Below are 10097 nucleotides of genomic sequence, written 5' to 3' on the forward strand. Positions count from 1 at the left end.
AAGTGCACGTATACTTGGCATTATATTTCTATTGACCAGTGCTGCCCTGGATGCTGAAGGGTCTCCCAACACCTGGCTGAGAGGCTGGGACTTTGTCCCAGGGATGATGGGGCAGACAGAGCAGGGCTATGAGCAGGAGAGGAGCAGGGTCAGCTCTGGGTGCAGGAAGACCCCTCTGGGGTCAAGGGAAGGATACAGAGAAGGGGGAAGAGCCCAGGGTGGTGCTCCAGGTGGGCGAGAAGCAGGTCTGAGCTGGGATCAGGGACATGGGGATAGAGAGGAGGGAGCCAACAGAGAGAGAAGGTGCTGGGCCGGGCTGTGAGAGATCCAGCCGGCTGTCAGGGAGGATGGCGGGTTCTGAGAAGATGCTGAGTTCAGTGGGAACGTGGGTGTGAGGGGCCTGGAGGAGGTTGGGAGCATGGGAGCAGTCTGAGAGCACTTTGAATGCCAAATGTTGACTTTCACCCCCCAGTGCCAGGCCCAAGCTGGTGCCGAGGTGGACATTACTGATACCAGTTGATCTCATGTCCAGTGATCGGCCCACAAGTCCCCATTTTCCTTCTCATGCTCTGTGCTCATCACATCCATTTTTATTTCCCTCCCCGAGGCCACGCTCCTGCTCGTCAGCCCACATCCACCACAAGCCAGGCCTCTACGCCCTGCTTCTCCTGACCCCAGGCCCGACTTTCAAGGCCCAGCTTCAAAGGCACCTCCTCAAATCCCCCTGGATCCCTCCATAGCACCCGAGGCCCCCATTTCGCACTCCCACATCCCTCTCGCGTTTTCTTGCATCCCTGCTTATTTCCCAGCCTCTCCCTACACGTTGAATCTCATCGTAAACCCCCCCCCCCACCGTCTCCCTAAACTAACCCACATCTGGGCAAGGGCACAGGCTTCTCATGGAAATGCAGGGGAAATAAGCAGACGGAGATGTGGAGAGTGTCAACAGAGACTCAGAGAATAGGGAGAGAGACAGACAGAGATCCAGAGAAAAAGATGGGGAAAGAGGCGGAGGAAACACAGGAAAACAGAGAGAAAGAGAGAGACGGATGTGGAGACACCCTCACCGTGGCCAGAGGGGACAGAGGTGGACAGTGAGACCTCAGAGGTGGACAGACTTAAAACAGGGGGACCAGGAGGGTCAGAGGTCCTCATATCCGGGCAGAGGTGGGTGGACAATCAAAGGACAGCAACAGGACTGTCAGACAGGGACAAAGGGAAGCTATTGACACAGCCGCCCGCCTGCCCGGAAGAGAGGTTGAGAAACGGAGCTTCTGGGAGCATGGCACTGGGTGTTGGGGGCGGACAAAGCCCGATTGTTCGAGGCCCCTTTCCCCACAGCGCCAGGGCCTGCGCCCCAGCCCAGGGCAGAGGCGGATGCCAGCTTGGTGACACATGCTTTCTCACTGGCTTGCTGATTACGGTGGGGACACGGAGGTCGTCAGCACCCACAGAGGGACTTACGGGCAGGTGCGTGAATCACCCCAACCCCACTGACCCACGCGGCCTGGTTTTCAGCACCTGAGGGCAGCAGGCCCAGAGGTGGTGGGATCCCTGCAGGCTGGGGGGGCACTGTTTGCTCCCTTGGGCATTGGTATTTGGGTCCTCAGACATCTTCTTGCTTAAGGACCTAGAAGTCTAGGGACTGAGGAGGACAAGTTCCATCTTTCCTCCTTTAGGCTCAAAAGTGTGCATGCCTAGGCCCTTCTCCTGAAAGTCTAGAATTCTAGGACCCCCTCCCCTCCTCCCTCAGAACCTAGAGGCTGACCCCCAGCCTCTCCTCCTTCAGACCCAGGAGTCTAGACCCCCAGCCCCTCCTCCCTCAGACCCAGAAGTCCAGGCCACCAGCGCACTCAGGGGCTGGTGTTCCCTTCCATGGAAGCCCAGTCAGGGGTCATTGGGAGCAGGGCCATGGGGCCGTGGGGATGGAAGGAATGTGTGTGGGAGGTCTGGGTGAGGAGGAAAGGGTGGGGCGGCCTCCTGCCTCAGGGACCTGGGGAGACAGGGGTTAAAAGGAAGCACCAGGAGTGTCTGGGGACAGGAACAGCCTCTTCCAGGGAGGCCAGGAAGCCCGGGTGTCTGTCTGGCCTGGGCCCCACAGCCCATACATCCTCTGCTGTCTGTCTCACTGGCTCTGGCTCCTAGGCACCCTCTCTGCTTTCAGTGTCCCGTCTCTCCCCATAACACCCTGCATTTCTGACTCTCTCTGCCTCTTTGTCTATCTGCCTGCGCACGTGCTGTCCCTGCCCCAACCCAAGAACCCCTCGGCCAGGAGTTCTCTGGACCCCCAGGTAGCCGGCCCCCAGCAGGTAAGATCACACTGCACCCCAGAGCCTCCAGGTGTGGGGTGAGTGACAGGGTAAGCACAGAGCCAAGGTGCAGAAGAAAAACCCCATGGGGAGGGAAGAAGTTCAGAGCCCCTCCTGGGCCATGCCCTTCTGTGGGCAGGCAGCCACACTGGAGCCCAGAGGAGTAAGAGACTAAACGAGAATCACACTGTGAGCCGCTGCCCGCCCCAGTGGTTCCGGCTTCTCGCTCAGCCCGCCCTCGTGGGACCCCAGGATGGAAGTCATGGTTAGAGTGACAAGAAATCAGGAGGCTAGGTGAAGGACAGATGTCAAGGGTCAGAAGAACATGCAGGCTGGAGTGGAGGGGGGGTGGTGGAGGATGGGAGGCAGGGCCTGGGGCGGGGGTTGGTCTGAGGCAGAGACTGAGGAGCATTTGGCTTCCTTTCTCAGGAATGGGCACGAAGACGCTGGTAGTATTGATCCTGATGGCCGCAGGTGGGAAGAAAGGGGACAGGATGGGGCAGTTTGGGGTGCAGTGGGGGCTGCTGATGGGAAGGAGTTTGAGGATGGGGATGGGCTTCGCACAGATATGGAGGTGGGGTGGGCTTGGAGTGAGGAGGAAGTCGGGAGCTAGGTTAAGGATGGGGGGGCGCAGACAGGAAGGGAAGTGGGAGGTGGTCTGAAAGATGGGGAAGAGTTTGAGGGTGGGGGTGGGAAGGAGATGACCTGGGGTTCACCCTGAGGGATTCACCCGGTGTCTCCAGGCCTCCTCCCTGACTCAGACCCTTCCTCTCTCAGCCTGGGCGGAGGAGCAGAATAAGGTGCTGCATGGCGGACCGTGTGAGCAGACGTCTCACCCCTACCAAGCTGCCCTCTACACATCAGACCACTTGCTCTGCGGAGGGGTTCTCATTCACCCGCTGTGGGTCCTCACCGCTGCCCACTGCAAAAAGCCGTGAGTCTCCCCACTGGGAGTGAGGAGTAGTTGCAGTGAGGCCTCGATGGGTGTGGGGGGGGGGTCTTGCAGATTTCAGGCACAAAGTGACAGACACATCCCCCTGCCCCAGCACAAGACCACCTGGTAACCAGGTTCATCTGGCCAGTATTTAACTGAGCATTAACTATCTGTCAGGCACTGTCTGGGGCCCTGGGGATACAGCAGTGAAAAAGACAAGCAAAATTGCTACCTTTATGAACAACAGACCTTCTAATTGGGGAATCAGATCGTGTGGGTCCTGTAGGCAGCAATGGCTCCTTGGATTTCATTCTCAGTGCAGTGAGAAGCCACTGGAGAGTTTCATTCAGGGAAGCAACACGATCTGATTCACATTTTTTTAAAAATGTATTTATTTTTGGGAGAGTGCAAGCAAGGGAGGGGCAGAGAGAGGGGGGCAGAGGATCCAAAGCAGGCTCCCCGCTGACAGGCTGACCACAGTGAGCCCGATGTGGGGCTCAAACTCATGAGCCACGAGATCATGACCTGAGCTGAAGTCGGATGCTCGACCGACTGAGCCATCCAGGTGCCCCTGATTCACATTTCTTTAGAGCACCCTGGCTACCATATTTAAAGTGGGCTGGGCAAGGAGAAATGAAGGGATCCATGTAGATTAACCTAAGGATGATGGCTTGCACCAGCGTGGTGGCAGTGGGGACGGAGGATAGGTGGAAAGTTTGGGAGGTATTTTGAGACTCAGCCAGCAGGACTTGGGGATGTAGCATGGAAGAAGCAGGGCTGACCTCCAGGTATTTGACTCAAACAAGTGGGTGTTTTGTGGTATCTCTCTGAGTCAGGGGAGAGGGAAAGAGAGCCAGGTTGGATATGGGCAGAGGAGTGTCAGACATTTTGCTTTAGCCATGGTGATTCTGAGATACGAGGGAGATGTCCAAGAAGCATGAAGGTCAGCCACTGGTGGTCCGGTGAGAGGTCAGAGCTGGAAGTAAACCTGAAGGTGTCACCACAAATAAGTGGTAATTTAAACACAAGGTGGGATGAGATCATCCAAAAGGTGGACACAGGTAGAAAAGCAAAGAAGGCCCAGAACTAATCCTCAGGGCACTAATGACCACTAGTTAGATTAACAGTTGCCATTTTGTTCAACGCTAACTACAGACCGGGTGCTGAGTTAAGCGGTATATATATATATATATATATATATATATATATATATTTCCTGGAATCTCCACAGTAAGGGAGTCTTGGCCCCATTTGGCAGATGAGGACACTGAGACTCAGAGATGTAGTAAGTGGCAATTCAAGTGTTTGTAAACCTACAGGTGCCACTCCCCTCTGTGGGGGGAGGGGTTTAATCATGCAAGGTTATGGACTTAAGGGTCCCCTGCACGGTCTCCCCCCATGCTCAGGCATTGCGCTCACCATTCTCGTTCATCCATTTGGTCCACATTGATCAAAGCATCTGCTAAGAGCCAGATTTGAGCTGAGCAGTGGGGACTCAGCAGTGGATGAGAGAAATACAGAGCCTCTATTCTTGGGCACACAGGAGCAGAAAGGCACAGAATGTTTTTTAATGAACAAGCCCATGGAAAATCATATAATTACAAATTACCCTAAGTCTAGTGGAGGAAAAGAACAGGGATGTTCCCTAAAAGAAAAAAAACAGAGGTACCCACTTTACATAGAGGCAGGTGTCAAGAAGGACCTTCTAATGAGATGAAGTTCAAGCTGAGGCATGGAAAATGAACAAGGGTAGACAAATGAAGAGGGAGGAAGAGCATTTAGAGCAGCAGAAGTGCAAAGACAAAGGCCCTGAGGTGGAAACAGTCTGGAGTGCACTAAGAAATTTACCGGTTCACAGCAGGGTAGAGGATGGTGGAAGGAATTTTATTCCAAGGGCAATGGGGAGCCATGAGAAAACTTTGAGCAAAGGAGTGACTCTTTGATCCATTTCACAAATGTTCATTGGTTATCTATCATAAATATGACAGACATAGGTCTAGGCACTGAGGACGCTATATCTGAACAAAACAAAAATCCCATTTGATATTCTAGAGCTGTGCCACCTAATGTGGTAGCCACAAATGGCCAATTAAATTTACATTAAGAAAAATGCAATGGGATGACAAATCCAGGGGCCACATGTCAAGTGCTCAGTAGCCACTTGTGTCTAGTGGCCACCATATCAAACAGCTGCATGCCTGAGAAAGGTCTATCGAACAGTGCTGCTATGGTAGAAAGAAAGAAAATAAAACAAGTAAATATTTAACAATAAAGATATAGTATATCAGATGGTAATGGTAGGTTCTCTGGTGGCAAAGAAAGCAGGAAGGGGAAATAGGACTTGCATACTAGGATGGATATTTGCACTTCAATTGGGTCATCAGGGAAAGCCTCACTGAGAAGGTGGCATTTGAAGGAAGTGTGGGAGGGAGCCATGCAGCTATGAGGGGAAAAGAGTTGCTGGCAGAAGGAGCAGCCAGTGCAAAGACCCTGGGGTGATAGGATGACTGCTGTGTTCAAAGAAAGGCAGGGAAGAAAGTGTGGCTAGAGCAGAAGGAGAGAGGGAGAGAGTGGGTTGAGGTGATATCTGAGAGGTGATGAAGATAGGATGTGCAGAACCTTGTGGGTTAGGGTGAAAACTTTAGCCTTTACTCTGAGTGAGATGGGAGTCATGGGAGGATCAGAGGAGGAACAGGAGGAGGCAGGATATTTTATGTCATTAAAATTTCTCCGGTTGTTTTGTGGAAGATAGACTGTGGAAGGGCAAAGGCAGAAACGAGGAGTCCAGTGAGGTGGCTTCTGCCAACATTCTAGTAAGAGGTGATGACTCCAGACCAAGATGGCAGCAGTGGGGGCGAGATGTGGTCACATCCTAGATATACTTTGGAGAGCCAAAAGGATTCTGGACAGCTTTTGTGTGAGGCATGAAATAAAGAGAGTCAAGAATAGTCTCCAAGGTTATTCTGGAAGGATGAAGTTGTCATTTTCTGAGCTGGGAGGAGAACAGGACAGATGGTTCATGGTGCACCAGGCTACCCTTTCTTGCCATCACAGCCCTCTCTGAAGTCTCAGCTGCAGTCCAAGGGCTCCAGGTAAGACCCAGCCCTCCTCTTTCCCAGGAATCTTCAGGTCTACCTGGGGAAACACAACCTTCAGCAAAGGGAGAGTTTCCAGGAGCAGAGCTCTGTTGTCCGGGCTGTGGTCCACCCTGGCTATAATGCTGCCACTCATGACCAGGACATCATGCTGTTACGCCTGTCTCACCCAGCCAAATTCTCTGAACGCATTCAACCACTCCCCCTGGAGCAAGACTGCTCGGCCAACCACACCAGCTGCCACATCCTAGGCTGGGGCAAGACAGCCGATGGTCAGTAGGAGGAGGGTGATGGGGAAGCGCCAATGGGTGACAGGCTATGGAGGAGGTGGGCTCATAGTGAGGACCAATGGGGCAGTCTGTCAATGTGTGAAAGGTCAGTGTGGAGGGGAGGCAAATATGGGAGTAGGGCGAATGAGTGAACAGTCAGTGGAGAAAGTAGACCCATGAGTGAATGGTATGGAGAGATGGGCCATAAGATGGAGGATCAATGAAAAAGGAGGGTCAGTGGGAAGATTCCAATCAAGAAGGAGGCCAATGATCAAAAGAAACCAATCAGGACGCACAGATGATCAAGAAGAGATAAATGGAGGATGGACTAATGGAAGAAGAGGTATCAATAAAGCATGGCAGCCAGCTGAAAGATGTTAATTGAGAGTGCAAATGGGGTAGAGAGTGATAATAGAGAGGAACCAATGAGGAAGAGTCAAAGGTCAAGAGGAATCACTAGACGGAGGACTGGGGGAGGAACAAGTCTAATAGGTCAGCAGGAACCACTGAAGGTGGGTGGGCCGGTAAGTGAAGGGCCAAAAAGGGAAGGTGGACCATTGGGTGAAGGACCAATAGGAAGGGAAAGCCAATGAGGGAGGTGGGTTCGTTTAGAAAGAGCCAATGAGGGAGGTGGACCACTGGATGAAGGGCCAATAGGAAGGGAGAGCCAATGGGAGCAGGGGCGGGGAATGAAACCAGTTAGGAAAGCACCAATGGGCAAGTGTTGGCCAGTCAAGATGAACCAATGGAAAGAAGGGTCCAGTGAATGATGAAAGGGTGGAGGAGGGACTAACAGAATAGAGTCTAGAGGTCCCTTGGAACAACTGAAGAAGGTGGGATCAATGAAAGAGAAGAGTAGAGGCAGAACCTTAGAGAAAGGGAAAACCAATAAGAAATGACGATTCCCGGAGAAAAGGTGATTAATAAGGAAAAAGGGCCAATGAGAGGAAAGAATGATGTAAAGAGGGACCAATCAAGAGTCAGAGCCAATGGGTTTTTATGAAAGAAAGACAAATAGGAAGAAGGAAACCAGTGGGAAGTAAGGACCAATAGGGGAGAGGTGACTCATAGGGGTTGGGATTGGAAGATCGCTGGTGAGGACATGAGAAGGACAGGTTGTGAGATGAGCCTGGCCCATCTTTCTCTGCAGGTGGATTTCCTAACACCATCCAGTGTGCATACATCCATCTGGTGTCCCATGAGGAGTGTGAGCGTGCCTACCCCAGCCAGATCACCCGGAACATGGTGTGTGCTGGGGATGAAAAGTACGGGAAGGATTCCTGCCAGGTGAGGCCACCAGGACCTGCCAGTGACATAGCCAAGAGCAGAGACAGGAAGAGAGAGATACACAGACCCAAATAGAGCTTTCCATGCTGGGAGACAATCCCAGGGAGAGAGTCTTAATTTGATACTCAGAGACACAGCCAGGAACAGGCAGACATATAAAGACAGCCAGTAGAGACAAGGACGGAGATGGAGAGGTGAAGAGCCAGAGAGACACAATAAGGAGGCAGATGGTGTGAGGGGACCATCCTTCCTCAGACAGAACCCCTGAAAGTCCTGTTTGGACATGGCCGAGCTCTGGAGGTGGGCAGACCACAGCTGCAGAGAGACAGGGCTCATCCCCACTCCCAAATATCTCCTTTAACTTGGGGGTTTTGTTTTCCCCATCATCCATCAGATCTTTCCTATTTATGGCAAAATTTACCCCAGTGCATTGAGGGACGTGAAGAGACCAGTCAAGAGGGAGAAAGAGACAGAGACAGAGAAAGCGATACACAGCAAGTTGGACGCAAAGAAGGGGCAATCAGACAGACCTCATTTCCAAAACTGTCTTTTCTCGCTCCAGTTTTGTTGACATGCATGCATACATCACGGTAGAAGTTTCAGGTATATAGCATAGTGTTTGGCTTCCATATATTGTGGAATGATTGTTGCAGTCAGTTAACTTAGTACCCATTATCCCCTGTGGATTCAATAAAAAGAGAAGCAAAAAAGATGGGAACCCAATCCCCACTCCCCAGATTAAAAATAGTGTGAATTTGTTCAGATCTGGCTTTTGTAAAGAGGGGCCTGATTACAGCTAGTAGTTTCTCTTTTTTTTAATGTTTTGTTTATTTTTGAGACAGAGAGACAGTGAGACAGAGCACGAGTGGGGAGGGGCAGAGAGAGAAGGAGACACAGAATCTGAAGCGGGCTCCAGGCTCTGAGCCATCACCACAGAGCCTGACACGGGGCTCAAACTCACAAACTATGGGATAATGACTTCAGCCAAAGTCGGACGCTTATCCAACTGAGCCACCTAGGCGTCCCCACCCCCCCACCAAGAGATTTTATTTTTAAGTAATCTCTACACCCAACATGAGGCTCAAACTCACAACCCCGAGATCAGGAGTTGCATTCTCCACCGACTGAACCAGCCATGAGTCACTGTCTCTCTTTCTTTTCTCTGTGTGTGTTTCTGTATCTGACTCTCTCCCTCTTTTCCACAGGGTGATTCCGGGGGCCCGCTGGTGTGTGGAGACCGTCTCCGAGGTCTTGTGTCATGGGGAAATGTCCCTTGTGGATCCAAGGAGAAGCCAGGAGTCTACACTGATGTCTGCAGATATGGCCACTGGATCCGAAAAACCATTCAGGCCAACTAACCCTGACATGTGACATCCAACTCTTGAACTGTGACCCCCACCTGCTGGCTCCAGAATATCTCTGACCAAGACTTTACCTTCCCCCCACCTGCCTAGATCCAACCCTTAATGCTTAATAAAAGCAGCGACGTGACAGCACAAATTCACCCTGATTTTACCCCAGCCCCATCCTCGCATGACTGGGGGCAAGTGGGGATATGAGCTAAGGTCTTACCCCCACCACTAAGAGAATACAGGAAAACTCCTTCCCAGCATCTCTTCTTTCCTGGTTGTCTCATGGGCTCTACTTCTTCCTGCAGAGGGGTGGTCACAAGTCTGGCAAATTTCTGCTCCTTGCTAGTCGTCTGCCCTTAGGAAGTGACTTCTTTCACTGTGTAGATTTTCTCATCTGTAACATAAGGATAATGACAGGACATTCCTCATTAGGTGGCAGCTGTCATTGGGAAGATTCAAGATTCCAAACGTGTGGAACACAGACAAGAGGCCCTGACACCCTAACACACCTGCCTGAACAATAAAGAGTGGATTTTATTATTATTGTGATTTTTTTTTTTTTGCTTTTATTCCATGTCTGCCTCTCTGAAACCCGGATATTCTTAGTTACCTTTTACAGCCCAGTTTGGTTTTTCCTCCCCTCTAAGAAGACATCTGTGAGTACTCCACCTGGTTCTAGCCTTCATGGTGGCTCTCTCCCCTCCACTCCTTTTGTAGCAGTGGAAGCAGGGAGGTGAGAAGGCTGGGAGGTCACTGTGTGTAGATGGGAGAGCAGAGCAGGAGCCAGATCCCAAAAGACCGCAGACCCTAGGTTGAGAGGATAGGACTTTCTCCTGAGGGCAGTGGGGAGC

General features: G+C 51.7%; 1 protein-coding gene across 2 annotated transcripts; it reads left to right on the forward strand.

The window, feature by feature from the left end:
* The first annotated feature begins 1342 nt into the window (after positions 1-1342).
* Positions 1343-9789, forward strand: KLK6 (kallikrein related peptidase 6). 2 transcript variants are annotated; one of them, XM_043598399.1, is made up of 7 exons: positions 1343-1470; positions 2259-2309; positions 2739-2783; positions 3087-3243; positions 6363-6610; positions 7758-7894; positions 9100-9789. In XM_043598399.1, the coding sequence occupies exons 3-7, from the start codon at positions 2741-2743 to the stop codon at positions 9250-9252; spliced, it is 738 nt and encodes a 245-aa protein (XP_043454334.1). In that variant the 5' UTR covers positions 1343-1470; positions 2259-2309; positions 2739-2740; the 3' UTR covers positions 9253-9789. The 2 variants fall into 2 exon arrangements, with proteins under 2 accessions (XP_043454334.1, XP_043454336.1); XM_043598401.1 differs by lacking the exon at positions 2259-2309 and having other exon boundaries at positions 1353-1470.
* Positions 9790-10097: the final 308 nt, after the last annotated feature.

This window comes from Prionailurus bengalensis, chromosome E2, assembly GCF_016509475.1.
Source record: "Prionailurus bengalensis isolate Pbe53 chromosome E2, Fcat_Pben_1.1_paternal_pri, whole genome shotgun sequence".
Classification (NCBI taxonomy): Eukaryota; Metazoa; Chordata; class Mammalia; order Carnivora; family Felidae; genus Prionailurus; species Prionailurus bengalensis.